At 36.9% G+C, this 21,480-nt stretch overlaps 1 protein-coding gene across 2 annotated transcripts; it reads right to left on the bottom strand.

Moving 5' to 3' along the window:
* Positions 1 to 1,331: 1,331 nt before the first annotated feature.
* Positions 1,332 to 19,867, bottom strand: mapkap1 (MAPK associated protein 1). 2 transcript variants are annotated; one of them, XM_024299643.2, is made up of 12 exons: positions 19,688 to 19,867; positions 17,512 to 17,951; positions 10,411 to 10,500; positions 8,003 to 8,151; positions 7,617 to 7,789; positions 7,366 to 7,542; positions 6,875 to 6,984; positions 6,571 to 6,678; positions 6,117 to 6,257; positions 5,004 to 5,141; positions 3,581 to 3,678; positions 1,855 to 1,977 (listed from the first exon to the last, which is right to left on the bottom strand). In XM_024299643.2, the coding sequence occupies exons 2-12, from the start codon at positions 17,792 to 17,794 to the stop codon at positions 1,855 to 1,857; spliced, it is 1,590 nt and encodes a 529-aa protein (XP_024155411.1). In that variant the 5' UTR covers positions 17,795 to 17,951; positions 19,688 to 19,867. The 2 variants fall into 2 exon arrangements, with proteins under 2 accessions (XP_024155412.1, XP_024155411.1); XM_024299644.1 differs by lacking the exon at positions 19,688 to 19,867 and having other exon boundaries at positions 1,332 to 1,977; positions 17,512 to 17,794.
* Positions 19,868 to 21,480: the final 1,613 nt, after the last annotated feature.

The following is a 21,480-nucleotide window of genomic DNA, read 5'->3' as shown; positions in this document are numbered from 1 at the left end:
GATAAAACGCCAGGGTTTTAGCTTTCAGTTTTAAGTTGTATTTAGTTTTTCAAATCTTTTGGCACCATAGAAATTCAGATTATCTATGTGCTAATTACTTCAGAGGTTTTCCCAAAAAAATAGTGAGAATGGAACCAAAAACAGAGCTTTTCTGTGCAGGTCTCAAGTCCAGGTTATGTTCGATCAAAGCAAAATCAATCATGCAAATCCCAAACAGAACCTCGGTACCGGGTCAGTCATGGCCGGTCTTGTGCAGGTCTACAATCTTCTCCCTTAAATCCACTGAAAGCTCTTTAGTCTTTTCATGTTGGAGAGTTTGGAGTCTGACTGGTGGACGGATTAGTGGACAGGTGTCTTTCTACAGGTGATCAGTTCAAACAAGTGTCTTCAGGTCAATTGATTAGGACAGTCCAACTGGTCTGTGTGAATCAGAACTCTTAATTGTTGCTAGGGGATCAAATACTCATTTCCCTAAATGAAAATAAGTGTAAATAAATTATTTATAGTGGATTTCTTGATGATTTTCTATCTCCCTGTTCAAATGAACCATCAGGATGACAGTTTCTGTTTTAGGTGGGCAGACCTAAAAAATGAGCAACGATCAAACACATTTCTTCCACTGTAACGCTCCTGATGTCAAGAAGTACCTTAAAGACATTTTCTGTCACTGGAGAATTCAGGTCCAGAATGGAAATTAAATATTTACCAACTAAGAAATATTAGCATACAGAGATTAAAGACAAAGTTAAGAGATTTTTACATTAAAAACCAAATCAGTGTTTTATTTTGTAAAGTGGATTTAGAAAAATCCCTATTCCGAGTACATTTTAATCTCAAACTGTTAGTATCACTGTAAAAAACTACATTTGGAGGGAGCTTTTTTCAGGGTCCAACGTCTTTCCTAATGACACTTTGACACACGGAGGGCCAGGCAGAAACTGAACGCATCACATTAGAAATCTCCCTTTACTCCAGGTGTCCCTACATCCCACACTGCTCTAATAGTGTTCAATCTTCATAGTTTAGCAGTGTAAAGCATGTGGCTTCATTGATTATTGTAATTTTTTGTATATTGTTCTTAACTTGGGTATTTTTTTACATTGTGCTATTATATTGTGGTTTTATTTATTGGGCTATGTGTCTGGAATAAATTCTATCATGTGATCATCAGCAATCACAGCCATGATCTACTAAAAAGGAAAATAGTTTGATTTCTGAGAAAAAAAATAATTTTTTAGATTATTAAGGAATATAAACAAATGAAATGGTGAATTGTTCAGTTTAAAACTATAAAACATATTTTTCCACACAGTTCATTCACAGACGACTTGTCTCATAGCAAAGGTCAATTTTATTACATTTCATTGGTTTATAGAAACACTTTAGGTCATTTCAGTTTTTCAATGAACTCCAAATTTGTTTTGCATTGTGATTATTTCATTCAATGTTATTTATTATTTTTTAGAATATAAAATGTTTATGTACAGTACATTTAAAATGATATTAGAGAAATGGAAAAAAGCAGAGTTTTAAACACAGAGCTCTGATTGGTTGAATTCCACACGTCCGTCCTGGAGGACAGTCCTAAACAAAGTAAACTAAAACATCCAGTGCAAACGTTCAACCAGACTGTTGACACTTCCTCTCACTCTTCTTCATCTTTAGAAAAATAACAAAGGTTCTGGTCTGAGGTGTCCAGCTCTCTGCTGTTGTCCTTCTTCATGGCGGTCTTGGATGGAATCTGTCTGAGTCTCTGTGTCCCTGATGTTCCAGCCTGCTGACCTTTGTGTTGTGAAAGGCTCCACAAACACAGCAGATGGTCATCGCTCAGCTGCCCCAGCATCCTCGGCTCGTCTACTGGCCGCTCTTCTTGTCCTTTTGGAAACTAAAGCTGGTCCGCCGGCTCAGTTTGCGTTGCTTCTGGGCGTAGTAATCGGCCCGAGAGGTGCTGGCTCGAGACTCCAGGATGTAGTTCACCTGCAAACAAACCGTTTTACTCTTTTCAAACCTTACCCCTCATTCATGGAATCTGATATGGCTTAGTATCACCAAAAAATTCCTGATTCGATTCAGATTTTTTTTTAAATTCTTTCAATCCACTAATTTCCATTCAATTCAACTTTGAGTTTACATATGTAGACACATTTGTTTAAAAATACATTAATAATCTATATACGTTTTGAAGATTTTCATATTAATCAGATCCAGTTCACATACAGTAAATGTATCAGTGAAATAATGAGATTGTAAATATCATTCAGAGTTACATGGATTCTCTAAAGGAGAAGTTCTAACATAAATGTTCAGATCATTAACATTGTAAACATTGTTCTGCTTCTCCTGGAGGACGTTTCAGTTTGGACACTAGGTGGAGATCATGCTGTAGCATTACACCTTATTCCAGAAGAAGAAGACAGTGTGAGCAAAAAATGATGTTTGAGGCCACAAATGGTTAATTTATAAATACTTCCCAGCAGCTGAAGCTACACAGACAGACTGATCAATAAGAAAGGTCACATTGACCTGTGAGGTCTTGATGTTCTTCTAAGACTGTTCATATGTGGCCCAGATAAGGAATTTGTGAATTTCGCCTGGAATTTATTTGGGTATTTTCATTCAAAACTGTGTTGATTAGTTTGTTGACTAAATTTATTCTTGTTTTTTTTTTTAATTAAATTACACCTAAAACTTTAATTCTATGTTGTAGAAACAGTTCGTTAAACATTTTTGGGGTTTCCACAGCAAAATTAATCAAATTTTTCCAGATGGAATTTTTGGTTTTTGCATGATTTTATCTCTAGTGTGTGAATACAAAATGGAAAAATGACTAAATAAAGGTAGAGTCACATAAGAGAGGTTGTACTGATTAGAATGATACCAAATACGCAAGCAGGTAGTCTTTCAAATTGAAAATACAGAGGTAGTTTCAAAAGTAGAGAAAACTGAGTTTTAGGCTCCTGGATCCAGAGGGTTTAAGTCCCCTTATGACCATTTTTTTCTTTAAAGAAACATTCCCAGTAGTGTTTTTAACCAAAATCCCAAAACCTGAATGTCTTAAAAGCCATTTTTCATGTTGATCTGAAGCCTTCCTGTGGGGGGCGTGGCTTTTGGAGTTGAATGGAGCTGCTCCATCCCGGACCCCTCCCGAAGGCTTAAGGAATGCCCCAGCCCTCCATAAAACCCAAAGTCTGCCCTTTCTAATATCCTTTAGAAGGAATTTCCATCATCACACTCCTACACTTTGTTTATGAGATTGGAAGATTTACAGCAGCAGAGTGTAGGCTGATGTCACAGTAAACCCTCTGGATGCAACACAAGTTCAGAAGCGTGTGAAGGAGGACGTGATGACAAGCAGTATATTTGTCTGTTTTAGGCCAAACTACGATTCTGCTTTTCCTCATACAATTAAATATCACTACAATATTTGTTTGAATTGTCTCAGTGCTAAACTGAAGCTTGAAGAAGCAGTGAAGTGGTTGTAAGAGGAGAGACGTGTCTAATAATTGAATCAAAAGCTTGAACTATAGTCGTGGATCTACAGCCGTGAAACTGTCAGGCCATCCAGGTGGGCGGGACTCACCTTGAGGACAATTTCATTAACAGTCGCAGCGTCAGACTCAAAGTACAGAGGCTTGTAGTCGTGGTTGCTGAGATAGGTCAGCTTGAATATTGCATGACCTGCAGAAGAAGAGAACATGTTTAGGAAGAACACAGAATGCACGCATTTACTAATAATCTACCAACAAAGAGGAAAGAAAGCCCCGCCCCTTTTAACCCTTTAGACTGAAAGATGTACTAAAACGAACCTGATCAAAGAGGAGAAACGTATTAAAGTTACCTGACCCACTCTACCAAAAATTACCCAGAATTCAGTGCTGTGTTTTTAACAAATACACTTATCAGAATTTTGCTTTAGTTCAGTTTTATCAGCTAACCAGAATGAGTGATCTCGCAAATTCTAATATTTAAAAATCAGGTCCAACTTTTTTTTTAGAGTAGTTTTCTATACTTGTTTTTGTAATAGCAGATTGTGTTCTTTTTCTGTGAAGGTTTGAACTTTGAGAGTTTAAACAAGATAGTAAAGTGTGAAAATGTTCATGTCTGTCTAAAGTGTTTAAGGTGTAGTGAGGAGTTCCTTAAACATCTGTAATCCTACTTTGTGGATTTCACCTGTTGTGGGTTATTTTTAGAACGTAACACATCAACAAACACACTTAAGTAGGTGGTCTTATTGGGTCCATCACCAACCAGGATGAGAAACGTTCTGTTCGTTTGCATGGATGTGTATTGTGAAAGTAAATAGAAAATGTTTGATCAAGTCTCTTGTGGAGCCCTATGGGTGAAGCTCTCCTACAACGGGGCCTCTGCTAAGGGCTGTTGGGTCTCTGCCCAGACTCTTGGACAATAATGCTGCCAGTCTTCCTCTATTCTGGGCATGTCCCAGCAGGCAGAAGTTCTAGGAAGACCTGGGACACCCTGGGGGGTCTAAAACACTCAGCTGGCCTACAAATGCCTTGCATCCCCCCAGGCAGAGCTAAGGGACGTCTATGGAGAGGCACTAGGATGATGTTGAGTTCTCTGAAAGACACCAATTTAAAACATAACTTAATAATCATAATTGATGCTATAAATAGATCTTCTTTGCTTTCTCATCCATGTTTTTATCTGTAAAAAACATTTTTTTTAATTCAGATTCCTTTTGATTGATATAAAAGTGAAGCAAACAGCAGCAGGACACCACCTTAACCCTTTAACACCGGAGCTCCAGTGTTTATGTTCTTTGATTTACTGTAACTTTTCGACCGTTAACACAATAATTCCAGGAGAAAAGCGGCGCTTTTCTCCTGGAATTATTGTGTTAACGGTCGAAAAGTTACAGTATGTTATGGATTTTGTGTTTAAGCATCACTGGCGACGTCTCAGGTGTTACAAGGTTAAACTGTGTGTGACTGTGTGTAAGCATAGGAGAAGGTTAGACTGCTGTGTGTGAAAACTCTTCTCACTGGGGCTTCTCTCCTCCACCAGATCACAGGCACACAGGTGGTCCGAGTCGATGGAGATGGGTTTCTGCCGAATCCAGAACTTGGTGCTGGCCTTTTGATTGGTTACTGGGTCGATTTCAACTTTCTCTCCTGAAATGCCTGCAGAAATAGATTCATGTCTGTTTGTTAAAACAATGATTATTGGAATCACCTGATTATTGAAGCTGGATGCAAAGCAAAAAGTCTGACACATTTCAATCATCTTTTGTTCTGTTTTCAAAAGTAGAAAGATATATATATATATATATATATACATATATATATATATATTTACAGAGATGGAGAACAATATATATAGAGATAAAGAGAGATACAGAGACATGGAGAGAGATATAGAGAGAGATTCAGAGATATATAGAGAGATACATATATATCTATATATATATATACATATATATATATAGATATATAGAAAAATACAGAGATACATAGAGAAATACAGAGATATATAGAGAAATACAGAGACATATATAGAGATACAGATATATATAGAGAGATACAAAGAGATATATAGAGAGATACAGAGATATATATAGAGATACAGAGAGATATATAGAGTTATATAGATAGATACAGAGATATATAGATACAGAGAGATATATAGAGAGATAAAGAGATATATAGAGATACAGAGATATATATATATAGAGATACAGAGAGATATATAGAATTACATAGATAGATACAGAGATATATATAGAGAGATAAAGAGATATATAGAGATACAGAGATATATATAGAGAGATACAGAGAGATATATAGAGAGATACAGAGATATATAGAGATACTGATATATATAGTGAGATACAGAGAGATATATAGAGAAATACAGAGTAAGATACAGAGATATAGAGAGATGTTGAGAAATATAAATAGAGATACAGAGATATAGAGAGTTGTAGAGAGATACATATATAGAGAGAGATACAGAGATATAGAGAGACATATATGGAGAGAGATGCAGAGATTTATAGAGATATATCTCCTTCCACTCCCAAAAGGAAGAGCTAAAGAGAAAAACAATGCGTGTGAACCCTCTAACACATGTTCCCAAACCCTTCTGTAAAGATGTACCTAGCTGGACATCAGTGGTGAAGCGAAGCTTGTGGATCATACTGATCTTGAAGGATTTATAGTGGTGGCTGCTCAGCATGTCTTGGACTGTGGTGATATCAATGGGCGGGTCTTCCTCTGAGCTCTCCTCACCTCTAGAACCTGTAAGCAACAGCAACATTTATCACAAAATGTTAGGAAGAAGAGGTGGTCTTAAAGTCCTACAACAACTAATAAAGTCTGGAAAGGTCCCAAGCCTCTGGTAAAAGAGCTGAGTTTACCAAAAAGAGCAACTAAACATTAGTTTTTATTATTAATCCTTATTTTAATGCTTACCACACTCTGCCCTTTGACACTGATACAACAAAAATAGTCGACCAATTACAATGGCCTTACTTCTTGAGTCTCATTTTTTATATTGCAAACAGCGACTGTGATCCAAAAGATGACCAAAACGGGACGATGATTCACTCACTGTTTTCTCTGACGAGGCAAAACTCCAGGGTGTTCTGGCTCTCCAAGCTCGAGTCCAAGTCAACAGCTAAGTTTGGCTCCATCTGCTTCTCCAGACGGTACATGGGCCCTGTTAGAAAAACCACGGAGACGTCACTTGTTTTCACACTGTGACTCCTGTTCACTTCTCGTCAGTTGTCATGCAAATTAAAGGTAAATCACAGCTAAGAAATGTTCAAAACAATGGTTTTATCATATCAGTCACATTTACAGATTGTTTTTGGGTTTTTTCCATTAATGTATTTTGGCAGACTTTAAAACATCACCTGCGCCTTTCTGTGAGCCTTTTCTCTTTTTTAGAGCTTTCTGGAGGATTTCCTTCATGGTAACTTTTAGACTATCCACAGGGATTAAAGAGAAACCATGAGCAGCATTTCTAGAAGGAAAAACATGGAAATTGTTAAGTATAAGGTCTAGTCTATTTTCCTTCATAACAAACATGAGTGTTTAAGATATTGGGATTAACTGTCCAACTATCTCTGTGTTCTAGCTTGAACTAAAAACAATTGTGGTAAACTTTGTCAATGCAGCACAAAGACACAATAACTTAAAAAAAGTTTTTTTCAAGTAGTTGGTACCAAAACATCACATATATTGATGTGTGTTCTCTGTCAATGGTCTTAGTAATTTATTTGAACCCCAATACAACAAAAATCAACACTTAGACCAATAGATAAACAATGCTCCTTTTCCATTGGCTAAAACACTTGTTGGACATGTGACGAAAGACAATGTAGTTAATTTTGTTCACACTTACATTCTGACAAAGAGTGACTGTCTAGAAGTGAGTCCAGGCGAAGAATACTTCTCTACTAAGGCCAAAGTGCTAAAACCAAACTTGTGGATGGGTTCGTTTGAGTCCAGTGGAGGGAAATCGGTGTCCACTTCCCCATCATCCTCTGCAATATGGAGGCAGTAGGCGTTCACATTCTCACTGTAAACAAGTGGAGGTGGAGACGTAAGACCAACATTTGGAGAAAACAAGTCTAAAATGGTGTTCGAGCTCACTTTAGTTTAGGTTCTCGTCCCTCACTGGTGTACTGCCAGCAGATGAGGCCGATCAGGTCGTGGACACGGGCGTTGGCAATGGTCACCACAGTCATTGGATGAACTTTCTCCTGACCCAGTTGCATTGGAAGATAGACGTCAATCTTTTTTGTAGACGTTGTACCGATGTGACCCTGAAGATAAAAAAAAGACAAAAAAAACCTTTTTGCTCAATGGGAACTTAGATGTGTCCTGCAATGTCTTTAAGGTTCGTACTAATACCTCAAGGGACGTCATAAAAATGGAACATACGATTATCGTGCGTCTTGATCCCTCTAGTCATTGGTAAGGTGAAAGTACTGTCTCCTTACTGATGCTGTGTACAAAGTCACAAAGAGGTCGCTCACCTTGCCATCAAACTTGGAGTACTCATTGAAGGGGTTGTTGAGCTGCTGGGGGCACTGCTCCAGCCGCAGCGACAGGGTGGACTTGACCCCAGATTGTCTGGGCCTGTCTTTGAAGTCCTTTTTTTCAAATAAAGAGCCAAGATCGTCCACTATGAACAACAGTTGAGAGACGACGTGTCAACAAACTCCAAAGGATAATGTCAAAATCATCAATACTTCTCCTGTGCTCCAACGTAAACTAAACATTATTATCCCCCCCACTTTAATCTGTATTCATTTATTTTCTTAATAACAAAAATCAATATTAGCATGATGTTTCAAATACAGAAAAACAGTTTGACTTTTGCACTAACTTGTGTACAAGTGTAAGTAACACAAAGCCTCCAAAAAGGTCAATTTGACTGAGTTATAAACAGTCAGGAATGTTAGAGTAACACAACCACTAAAGTCGTGGTGCGCATTGTATGGGTCACAGGCACTCCTTGCCTTCGCCAATTCCCCATCACTGCCTTTTTACCGTGTTTAATTAAAAAAAAAAACACTTTTCTCTGAATTGTGTCTTTTCTGTTAGTTTTAGCTCTATAGCAACAATCTTATGTTTTGGTCGTCTGGGGGTGACGAACTTGTCCTTGTAATTATTAGAAGAATCAACACTTGGATTTCCTTGGCAACTGAGGTTTCTATAAGCCACGCCCATACAGCAAATACAGTCATATTTTTTTTGTTAGGCTTGAGCTAAATAATTCATGTGTTAAATTTTCACCGTGTTCTGCTTAAAAATTGTGCGAGCATAAGGGGAAACGCCACTTTGGCTAGCTTGCCATACTAACACTATGAATTCCAGCAATTTTTTTTTTTTTACAAAGTAGCTTCTCAATAACCTTCGAGGAATAAGGAGGCAACATATCAAGATCCCTAAAATTAGATTTTTGGGGACTTTTGAGGGGGAATATTTAAGAGAGTGGCCTCTTTGTTGACCTTTCTGAGGTCAAAGGTCAACAAGACTGCATTGCTGGTTGCAGACTTCACCTGGTGGTAAGAGCGTGACGTTTCACGAAGAAATGTTTTCTTTTCCCATGTTATGGGATTTGGCAAATTTCACATTTTGCGGCAAAATGGCCACCAAGCTGTAGGTTCTGTGGCCATCCCATAATAATTTCAAAGCTTATTTATAATATCCCTAATAGATGTGTTTTAGCTTTGTTAGAGTACTTTTTATTAGTAAGAGACATAGTCTCCGCTCATTTTTTTGATGGTTTCCCCCGAGTGATGTCATTTTTTCCCCCTTACAGTATCCCTTTTTTTTTGTGGGGGAGGAGTTTATTTACTATGTTGAACATTCAATTTCAAAGGGTGTTAAGTGCATGCAAATTTTGATGGCAACATTTTTGCTCAACGGTGAAGTAAGAAAGAAAAATTGCCAGAAGTATGTGCTGCCAGTCAGACTACTATAAGACTTGTAGTCATGAAGTGCTGTTTGACATGCTTTAATGAAAATGTTTAAACCTTTTTTAAATTAAAAATTGATCTAAAACTAAGCTGCAGTAGATATCCTTTTAAACAAAACACTACATGGCAAACAGTCATTATCCCAGTGAAAAAAATGTTTTTTTGTTTTGTGATGATAACATTTTTAGGCTCAAGACTTGGACTGAAAATGAGTAAAAAGAAGCATTAAAGAGAAATAAAAAATTAAAGAGAAAATTCTTGTTTATCCTCCTTACACTATGATTTTACTCTGGTGTTTATGAACTCTTTGAATATAAATACTAAATAATGTTTGAAGTTTGAACATATTTTACTTTAGCTGTGAACTCACACAGCATGAAAAGAGATCAACCAGAACAGAAAATGAGGTCAATAACTGTCAGCGACATTTGAACAAACAACTTTCTTAACCAGCTTTCATCTGTTTAAACTGAGCGGTCCACACATGACCGGCCTCACAGACGACCTCTGGAGGCAGATCCGAGACGGAACAAAACGTTAGGCTGAGGTCTAACAAGCATTTCTTGCTGCACAGCGAGGCGTAAAAAGGACGCCTGAAAGGTGAAAAGGAAACAGCTCAGTGAAAGGGCCCTCTTCAGAAGACTCACTTAAACTTTAAGGGTTTTTTAAATTTTAGGTGGTAAACCAAAGGAAATTTAACTTTATATCAAATTGTTCAACCACAAAAAACAGGAAAAAACTGACAAATTTCTTATCAAAATTTAACCTTATACATAAATCGATTTAATTAGATTTTCTATCATTCAAACAAACATGAAAACCTTAATCAAAGCATATGTAAAAAAAAAGAAAAAAATTTGGAAGGTTAGTAACAAAAAAGTCAGGTTAAGCTACAAACTCCACCTAAAACACATTTTTCTAGTTATTGATTAAAAGAACAGTAATGGTAGAAACTTTACCAGACTGGTTGGACGATCTTTCCTTCCACTGAATGTTTTTACACTTGATTTGGTTCTGCCTCTCTTTTCTTAGCCTTTCGAGCCTTTGAGCTGAAAAGACAGAAAAACAACTTTTAGATTTCATCTGAACATCCATCACGAAAACCTTGACAGGAGGAAGGTCAAAAGTAATTCTTTTGTACTCAAGCACATATTTTACTCTGAACATTATAAACTATGACTGTAAAAACAATCTATTTATGTATTATTCATATATAGGCAGAGGGTTTACCCAATAACTGATCAGTCAAAAAGCACAATTATCAAACTTGGTTTCTGTAGCTCAAGATGTTTAATGGACAGCTAGAATTGGTACAAAAGGACAAATTGTGAACTTCTCAGAATAACACAAAAAGGCTCATTCCAGAAAAAACAAAATGAGCTACAAATGTGTAGTTAATGTACAATGGAGGTTGATCCGTCTATAAACGTCTCTCCGACTGGTGTATTCACCAAAATATAGAATAAAGAAAGATGCTTGAAACTCAAATGTAAATAAGCTTAATTTTGGTATAAAATTTTATTTAAGAAAACAAAACAAAAATGAAAAAGCACAAAAGTACAGACGATTGTTCATATTTCTATCAGGATGAACCAACAATGATGTCATCAGAGAAGTAAAAGAGAAGAAAATCTTTAGTGCAAATTGCTAATGCTAGTTTTTAAACAGATGGGGTACTTCAGTTGTTTATATTTGAATAAAAGAGATATGCATTAAATATATTTTACATTTCATACAAACCACTCCCACATTTTAAGTAGCCACACCTACTTCATCCTGGTAAGTTACAATGGTAAAATGTATAAAAAATATTAAATCATAAAAAATACTACTAGTACTGATGAGGTGCTGGTACTAATGCATGTTTACCCAACACAGTACCTGAAAACTGCAGAGCATTTAAAAAGCAGATATCCTCCAGATATTATGTCTAATTATTTGTATTAAAAAAAAAATAATGAAAAAAAACCCTTGTCTGTCTCTGCTACTTTTACTGCATCTGTAGCTGTGTTTCCATTTACTATGAAATTAGGAAAATTGGATTTGCAATAATAAATTTGTCTAATGGAAACAATACAATTCTGAAAAATCTTACATTTATCGAGAAAAAGTTTTGGTGCTTGGAGGAGTTTGTTTTAGACGTGTATCAAAATTGACATTTTTTTGCAAAATTGTAATGGAAACTGTTTTTTGCGCCACAAGAGGTCCCACAGCATCACAGCTCATTCAAAGTTGAGAGCGTCATTCAGAACTGTTGGGTCTACAGCTTCTCTGTAAAATCACCAACCATGATGTACCAAAATCTCTTCAACCATAGCTTTCTGCTACATAGTTTGAATAAGACGCCAACGTCTCCTTTGATAGATGATGATGAGCGCTAGTGCCGTCAACATTTCTAGACTGCTGATAGTTTTGCGTAATGTGTTATGGAAACACGGCTTTCAGATGTTTTCTTCTTTATCCAAACCAATTCCAGCCTTCATTGGCTGGTCTATAACAGACAAATGTAGCTTATTTGGTCCCCAGGAGAGGATTTTATTAGCATTTCAAAAGCTAAAAACAAAGATATTTCTCAAGTTTACAAATTTAGATTCTTGATATAAAAATATTTCATTACCAACACATTTTTCTAATGGGAACCAACTTAGATAATATTCTCCTCAATTTGCTTTCAGCTTTAGTTGACAGCATCAGTTCTATATCTAACATCAAATATAAATTCTGTGACTTATTAGTACAAAATAAAAAACCATTTGAATGCTTCACAGAGTTCACAACTAGATCTTAATTTCCATTTATAAGCATGAAAAACAATGAAAAAAGCACAGTTGGTAACATTTTTTGGACAATGACTGGCTTTGCAGAACATCAGATGAAAGTTGCACTTGGAACAGAGAAATAGTCGTGGATCCCACTCGTCTTACCAGCAGCCACGGGTTTCTCTCGGTTACCTCGAGGTCCTGATGAGACAGCCGCCACAGGTGAGAGTTTCAACCTAAATCTGAAATTCTTGATGGATATTGACCCACAACCAAGGCCAGCAGCACGCCAAATCCAGAGAGCCACACATGCGGACCAACCCTCTCATCAAAACCACGGCTCCCTTTCCAAGCTTCAAACACTTGAGTGATTTCATTTCATCGCAGCAAACTCAGTTTTACTGCACAAGATATCAGTTATCAAGTCTGTTTAAAGCTTAATCTATGTTTCAGGTTTATTTTAATCCAATTGATCAAAATATGCAATCGAATCTTGTCTCTATTAAACAGGGGTCAATTGTAAATTTGGGATTTTTTTTTTAGATTTCAGTTGAATAATCTGGGCCAAAAAACATTGAGATAAAGATCAAGAATAAAATTGTGGAAAAAAAAGTTTTTAACTTGTTTCTTGTGCCGTTAACTGGTCATGATTTCAGATTTTTCTGTTTGGATTTGAGACAATGGCTTAAAAAGAATACAAGCTCATATCAACATACCACCATCACTTCATCGTGAACCATAACACAATCATTGAAACAACAAACACAATAATAGGATTTATAAAAAAAAAGAAGCATTAATCAAACTAAAACAGCAAGATAACAGATGAAATCTGGAGTTCTGATTTGTACTTGGAACAATAAAAAAATAACCCAATTAATTAAATACATTTATTTAACCACATATATAGAATCTATAAAACCATTAACAGCAAACATGGTCGGAATATCTGAAATAGTTTAATTTAGTTTAACAGAAGCGACTCTGTTACAAAAACAATACAAGCTCTCTGATCCTCTGCACAAGGAGAGGAAGGGGGGGCGGGCTTGCTATACACTAATGGTCCCATCCACAACTCAGGGGTGAATTTGTAATAAACTCCTGCTGCTCTGCAGAATCTATGACCCAGAAAACAACACAATTATTTTGTTTTTTGCTAAAAACGGCATAATAATAATAAAAAAGACCACTGGGAACGATTTAACAACAGATCAAAATACGATCTGAGAGGGACTTTAAATATTAGAAAATGGTTTCAATAATATTAGTTGTCACAAACACCCAAAGATGTAAAAACATAAATATAAAATATCCTGAATAAAAACGATGCATAACAAACAAAAAAAGAAATGAAAAGAGATTAGATTTTTTTATTATGTAGAGGTCAGTTCAGGCTCATACATATTTACATATATGTAGTATATAAATAATGTCCTTATATTAATTAAAATGAACTGTGTATTACCTAAAATTAATAACAAGTCCGTTCATGTTGTATTGTTGTTCTTATCCATTTCTTTGTATGATTGTATTTGTTTTGGATTTATTTTTATTTGAGAGGATGTCATGATTGTGGGCAGTAGAACACAGAGACAGAGGCTGTTCTGTTTTAGAGTGAATCACATGATCAGTGACTTCCTCCTAAAGGAAACCACTTTCTGAGAAAAAAAAGAATATTGAATTATTTATGAAATGAGGAGATCATATTTCACTTTTTCAAAGACACGCTCCAGTTTAGGTGCAGATTTTTCAGGTTTAGCTGGAATAATTCATTTAAAAGAGAGAAATCTGTCACTTGAGTAAAGCTGAGAGATAAATTGATTACAATATACAATCCAATATCAATTTATCAAAATATGAATTGAAATGTGTTAAGAAAATTGATAGTAGTTGTGCATTTTGCTTTCAGATACTGTAAACAGCTCATGATAAAACAATTTACTGGATCATAACCTAATCCAAGAAGAAAAGTAACATTTTAAATGTTTTTAATATGATCAGATGAACAGTTTCTATTAAACCTAATGCATTGATTCACTCCAAAATGCTCTTTCATCAACCCACATCACCCACGGCAATTAATGACAAAATAAACAGAAATGAACATTAAAATTAAGTTTCCATCTCAAAGTAAAAACATGATGTTAGCTTATTATATTATTTATGCTATTTTCTGTGCTTGAAAGTTAATCCCATTTAAATATTTGGTTTTATTTAACAACTTTAAAGACAAGTACACTGCAGAAGAAAATGACATTTTCAAGTCAAACTCCAACCATATTGTTTTCTACTGTAAGATTGTTCCCAGTGATCTTTTAATCAAATTTTAGCCAAAAATCAGAAAGATTTTGTCATTTTTTAATGCACAGCAGCTCATTAGAAATACAATACACAGAGCAGCCCGCCCCCTTCCCCGTCACTGAGCGCTTTGTGAGCACGCTCACGCGTCAGCTTATACTCAAGCTAACATTACCGGCGCAAAAATAACGACGACTAATATTGGATCAATATAGCTGTGCAGTTTTGACCCAGAATCATCATTTGCTACAGCACAAGTGTTGAACGCTCATCATGTCTCACACACTTAAGTGTTTTAAAAACGCTTATTTAGACTTTTTTATATGAATTATCAGTAATATCTGTTTAAGAAAGTGGGAAAATGTCAAGTTTCACTGAATATTATTTACGATCCAAGTTCAAAACGGCTGATAAGAAAACTCTAATGACCCAGCATTCTAGTAGCACTTGAACGCATCACAACGGATGAATCAGCGAGACGTGAAAAGAGTCTCAAGACAGATTCGTGTGTAACTGAGGTTGTGTGTGCGTAAGAGGTGATTTGTGCGTAATTTTTAAAGCTGTCATTTGTAATTTGTGCATGTGTAAATTGTATTTTGTATTTTTTTTAAATCTTTTTTTACTTATGCACAAAACATATTATTTGAGTTACAAATCAAGAATACGCACGCACAAATAAAAAGTTTTGCACAAATCCTAAATTACACACGCACAAATCAAGAATATGCACACACAAATCCTAAGTTAAGCACAAATCAAGAATTATGCACCCACAAATCGAAGTGAGTCTATTTTCTCTCCATACATTATTAGTCTCAGCTTTTTCCAGCATCTGGTTTTCTGATCCAACATGATTTGAATTAAAAACATTTAGAATTGCAGTTTAATTTGTAAATTCTTTTTATTCTACTGTGAGAAAATGCTACAAGAACATGTAAAAAACATAAAAAAAGCCTTTTTTATTGGAATTGGTCATTGAGGAATGTCCAAACATAAAGTGACCTTAAAACAACAGCCCAGAAAATATTTTTTTAGGAAATAAAACACTATATTTTATGAATTTATGCAAAAACTGTAACAATTTTAATAATTTTAAAAGAAGGATACACTGTCAGTATTCAGCTGCTAAGCCGAGCTATGACCAAAATAACAAAAACCCTTTAGCATTTGAAAGAAGGATTTCATATGTGGTCTGAGAAAGAAAACACATAATCATGAAAGACACTGGAACATCTGCTGAAATACAGTATGGAAGAGTTTGTTAGTAATGCCAACAATCACAGAACAGTCTGTAGACGGACGAACACAACAACCCCTGAAAAATATGCTGTAGGTCAAAAGAAATGTGTCAATCATTGCAGCTGTAAAGGGCGACAAAGAAGACAAGCATCATTGATGGATTTCCATTCGCACCATCTCAGCCTGGCTTGATTGGGCTCTTTTTTCATGAAGCGTTTCCACTAGGTGGCGTTCCATCCAGTAGTATCTATTGTAGCACCTCATCAACTGTGGTTCCAACAAACCCAACTCCAGACACAATTGTTAGACACTGACGGAAACAAAACGAGGTTTTTGGTCACATGAGATCGCCCACACGAAGACGATATACAGGTGGGGTAAAAAGGCAAAACACAAGCAAGTCACGGGAATGCAGCTAAAGTCAGAGGACATTTGTGAGAAGACAAAACTACAAGAGAACAAGATGACGATGGATAAACTATAATTCCTGAAACAACTGTGATGGGACAAATTAAGTGGAAACAGTGGATTTTTTTCAATGTAATTTTGTATACTTTTTTTTGGTCTTCGTGTTCCGTGTCTCTATTGGCTGTTGTCAATCAATCTCCTCCCTGCATGTCAGAGAGGAGGCTGACTAAATGAACAGCTTTATATATAGGAATTTTCTAAACTCTTAAGGAAACATTTGTGGTCTAAAACACAGTTTTTTGCTTATTCTTCTTTAAAAAAAAAGTGCACTGCTATCGCGTGAGCTCCACCTAGTGGCCAAACTAAAATGTCCTCCAGGAGAAACAGAACACTGTTAATGATCTGAACATTTTAGTTAGAACTTCTCCTTTAGAGAATCCATGTAACACTGTATGATATTAACAATCTCATTATTTCACTAATACATACTACAGTATGTGAACTGGATCAGATTAATATAAATATATTCAAAACATAAAGTAGATTATTAATGTATTTCTAAACAAATGTGTCTAAATGTGTGAACCATATCAACTCAAAACTGAACTGAATTGAGAGGATACAATGAATAAAACAAAAAAAATGTAATCAAATTGATCCAGGCTCTGGTGAATCGAATCGAATCAATTCTGGAAATTATTATCGATCCCGGCCCTAACCGTCAAGGCTGAAACTTGTCAGTCCGGTAAAAATTGATGACATGGCACTGGTACCACACGGTACTGGTTTTGGTACCACATCCCTACTTATAATACAGTGCAACTTATGCATGACTTCTTTTCTTCTTTAGCACAGATTGTTTGAAATAAACCAACCAATCAAAAAGACCACGAAACAACATTCTTGGAGCTGCAGGCCTCACCTGTTAAAGTCAGTGTTTATGACATCTTCATTTAGAATCCTGAATCCCAATTTGAACAAATATATTTTTTCCATAATCAAGAAAATTTTGAGCAAAGCAAATTCTGTTATTTCTGATCACACCTGTACATGTGCAATAGGCATTATGATTACTCCACTCGAAGGTGCAACAATTCCCAACTCTCACAAAAAGTCCAAGCCACAATTGTCCCATGAGTCTAACACAGCTTCATTTGGTGACCCTTCCCCACATGCACACTTTCACTTCAGTCTGATTCCCACTTTTTTCCATAAACCAGGGCTTTGATTTGACACCCAATCTCAACAAAATAAAGGAATGAGCTTTCTGGCTGCACTTTCCCTGCTAACCACTGAAGGATGTGCCTGACAGAAAGCCTATTCTCTTAATCAGCCAACAAGTGGAAGCAAGCTTACCTGTATTGGAGCGCCGGCGAATGCCAAAGTCCCAGCTGGAGGTGATGTCCATGGACTGGGACAAGTCGCACACGTGGTTATCCGTCACGCTGCTACCGGCTTCAATGAGACAGCTCAGTCCGGACGAGCCGCAGCTGCTACCAGGCACCACGGTGAGCTGGCACTTCTCCAGGTCCACATCCTGGTCTATGAGGACCATCTCACACATTCCTGTGTCGTCGCTGGTCACATGAGACTGCCTGATGTGGGCCAAGATTATAGCAGGATTGTCCAAAAAAGCCATGTCCTGTGTTCTCAGTGAGACAGAGTAACCATGGAGCCTGGACACATAACGTGCACCTCACTTTCTGTTTGGGGCACTTTGGCAGCTACTGGGGCAAATTTTTCATCTTCAGCCCTTTACTATTCCATCATGTCCCCTTCTGAAGATGTAAAAAAACCTGTCAACAGAAAAAGAAAGACAACCTTAAAACAGACTGAAACAAGGTTGTGAACTTCCTTATGTTCAGTATTGTGAAACATGTGGGTCAAAATCATTGATGAGCTACGATTTTCACTTCGTAAAATCGGTGACGCCATATCCGGTGTTTAGAAAAAACGAAAAAAGTAGTGAGCATCATGTCCCAATTACCTTTAAGATCCTTTAAGATCTGACTCACAGTCATGCACTATATAGTTTTTTTAGTGGTTAGGAATTTGGGGGGAATTTGGACACAACCTTAGACTTTTCTGTTTAATTTTTTAGGCTGTTTTGGAGCTAATATTTCAGCTACATGCTAGCTGTTTTGGCTAATTTAGGCTATTCCTTTTAGGTTTTTTAGGCTGTTTTTGGAGTAAGGCTAATTTGGCATTGGCATTTGAACTTTAACAATGATAATGATGTCTTAAGCCACAAAAAAACAACAAAAACAAAAAAAACAAAAAAACAGTGCCCAGCAGAACTGAGTTGTGTGGAACAAGCCCACCCCCACCTCTTGTCACCCGTCTGTTTACGCTCTCTCCCGCTAGCTTACAGCCCCTCACACCTCCAACCTAAAACTTACCAGGACAACAAAGATGGTGCACAATATCAGAGCCATACAGCAGTACAGTTTTGATCCAGATTCCAACTCAGACGAGGAAAACAAAGACGTTCATGGATCTATTTGCCTACAAGTGGATGAATCAAAATGGGATGGAGCAGGGAGCTTGTAGCTTGTCATGGTAGCTACTTCTACAAGCTTTTTCCAATGGCCTTTCTGCATATGCTCCTGATTCACAACAATTTGAATAAAGAAATACTCAGAATTCAATTTTGAGTAAAATTTTCTTTAAATATGTCCTCACTTATAGTTAAAAAATGCCACAAGAACATATTAAAAACACTAAAATCACGATTTTCTTTGGAGTGGCTCGATCATGATGGGTTGAAGTTTACCCCACAGCAAAATGAGAATACTGAATAGAACATAAATTGCTCAAAGAGGTATGGACAGAACATCCAAAGTTAGTGTTTGGGCACAACACTAACTTTTCTTGAAGATTAACAGCAGTCGTGTCACATCTGAAAACATGAAGTTTATTCATGGTGTTTGGTCTGAACACAAGGCTGTTGACAGCCTCAACAGACAGCTGACGGCGCTGAGCGCATGGGCAGCTGAGAGGATCACTTCACCATCAAGAAAACAGATTATCAGCACAGAAATCACTGCGATGATGTAACACTTCCCACTGGAGCATGTTTACATTCTGTCTGACGGTCATCTCAGCTGAGGACACACTTATCTGTGAGGGGTTCTCACAGAAGAACAATGACGTGTAAACACACCAAAAAATTAAAACAAATAGCTGATATGTCAGTAAATGAGTACTTGTGTTTATATTTTTAAAAACGTAAAGGTTAAACAACCGGATTAAAAAGTTCTGCGGACATGTTTCGTGTTACTGTTAGCAAAGGTAGCACCTTGTTTTTCCAATCAAAGTGGCTCGTTTAAACAAGCTAAATTAAAACAAACTCGGCTTTAGTTGCTCTAAAAAGTAGCGAGAAGGTCTCCAGACTGAAATGATTCATACTTTATACGCGTGTAACATGCCAGGAATAGCTTACAGATCGCATTTGAAGGTGGTTAGCGGCGACTAAACTAAAGCTAGCGATTATCTCCCGTTAGCAGTGGTAAGAAAAACAGGAAGGTCGCACCTCTACATTTATCAGACGAAAGACGGCAGAGTCCACGTCCTTCCATCTCATCCAGTCTTCTTATCTCGCCAGCGAGTCGTTACATCGGGCAAAACAAATTCAGTGCATCAAAGTCTCAAAACAACCGAAAACCAATGCAATCTGCTGGGCTCGTGCAACCAGGAAGACATCCTTTTGACTTCCGGTGCAATCTCTTCACAATAAAAGACCCTGTAAATGAAAAGTGGAAAAACAGAAGATGGATCTCCAGCGTATAATGTCCTTGATGGGGATAAAGAGAGGAACAGAGGAAGAGAGATCCTGAGGAAATAATTTGACAAGAATGTTCTAAAAGTAAAAAGGTCAGATATGATGATGAGTTTGAAATTTAAAGTGTAATGTGCTGACTTGTGTTTTGTTCTCAAAAGGCAACTGGACTTATTTCTGTTCTTGAAAACCTTTCACTTCTCAATGAAGAAACGTAATTGGGAGGGTTGTTATTTTTCATTTCTTTAGTTAAATGTGGATTTTTTCAGACTATCACATTTGGGGAGGCAATAGGGAGGTCTACCATTGTCCATGCCTATATCTGGCCTTGTACTGTCATGCAGTTTGGAGCCAGATTCCAGAAAACTAAGACATAAGTAAATCTATTTGTATGCAGGTGGATGCATAAGAATGAGTTCGTGGCTCACTTAACTGTGGTACATGAACGGGGCCGGCCCGGGGCATAGCTGACCTAGGCAGCCGCCCAGGGCACCATCTGCTGGAGAGGGCTGCCAAATCACAATGACTTACTTTTTCTTTTTTTGTTAAACCACTCATTTCATGTAAAAAAAATAATATTTAAAAATCTTAAATACTTAAATACTATATATATATATATATATATATATATATATATATATATATATATATATATATATATATATATATATATATATATATATATATTTATATATATATATATATATAGTGACATTGTCCTTCTTTTGTGCTTAAAGTGGCAAAGCGGTGGAAAGGCGGTGGGGATCCCGGCCATCTCTTAAGGCTTTCTAATGGGCGTCAGGACCTGTGCGTGACTGGTGGCGGTGAAATAGTGCACGCCGTGCAGGCCCTTGGTCTGCAGACAGGGCTCGAGAAATGCATACTTCTGGACAACACTGCTGCTTGAGACTCTGATCTCCGACACCAGGCGTTGTGGTGGGACGGCTGGGTCAGTGTTTCTGTCAATAAACACTCCTGCAGGCCGGAGCAGCCGTCCAGGGGGACCCAGCGTGCAAAGGCTCTCTGGCGGAAGGCACTGCTGACTGCGCTCACTGTAGTTAAACGCACATGTGCAGTGACATATGAATCAGAGAACGATCGATTGGCCGTTCTTCATGTCAATGAAGTGGCGTAATTATAGCGAGGATGGTGATTCGCTGGCGTCAATTTAAAAAAAAGAAAAATTGTTTATTTATCCTTGATGGGCCACGATTGACCGGTTGATCGTGATCGAGGTAATGGGCACCCCTGGTTTATAGTCTATGGTGTTGTTAGATTGGGTGTTTTTCGGCCCAATTTTTATCCTGACTTTGTGTACTTAGTTCCTACTTTGAACTGGCTGATTGATAAGTTAGCCCATTCAATAAATGCAATGTTTTCTCTTAGTAAAAATCCATATAAAATGCATTTCCTTTACATTCAATTTCAGCGTTTAAATGGTTATCTAAACATTTGGATTCTTGACATCGATGCTGTCTAAAAGTGGACCAGTGAGGAAGTTATTCTGGGTTTTACCCAAGGTAAGGATTTTGAAAATATATAATTGC

Source organism: Oryzias melastigma, linkage group LG12 (genome assembly GCF_002922805.2).
Source record: "Oryzias melastigma strain HK-1 linkage group LG12, ASM292280v2, whole genome shotgun sequence".
NCBI lineage: Eukaryota > Metazoa > Chordata > Actinopteri > Beloniformes > Adrianichthyidae > Oryzias > Oryzias melastigma.
The sequence above is the reverse complement of the archived record's forward strand: the minus strand, read 5'-3'. Positions and strand labels throughout refer to the sequence as shown.

What these genes read in the sequence shown, in the direction of transcription:
- mapkap1 (XM_024299643.2), bottom strand. Translation starts at nt 17,794, where the DNA reads ATGGCTTTTTTGGACAATCCTGCTATAATCTTGGCCCACATCAGGCAG. An exon ending in GGACGAGAACCTAAACTAAA is followed by an intron (nt 7,543 to 7,616) that starts GTGAGCTCGAAC and finishes ACTTGTTTACAG; the next exon opens with TGAGAATGTGAACGCCTACT. An exon ending in TTAATGAAATTGTCCTCAAG is followed by an intron (nt 1,978 to 3,580) that starts GTGAGTCCCGCC and finishes GTTTGTTTGCAG; the next exon opens with GTGAACTACATCCTGGAGTC.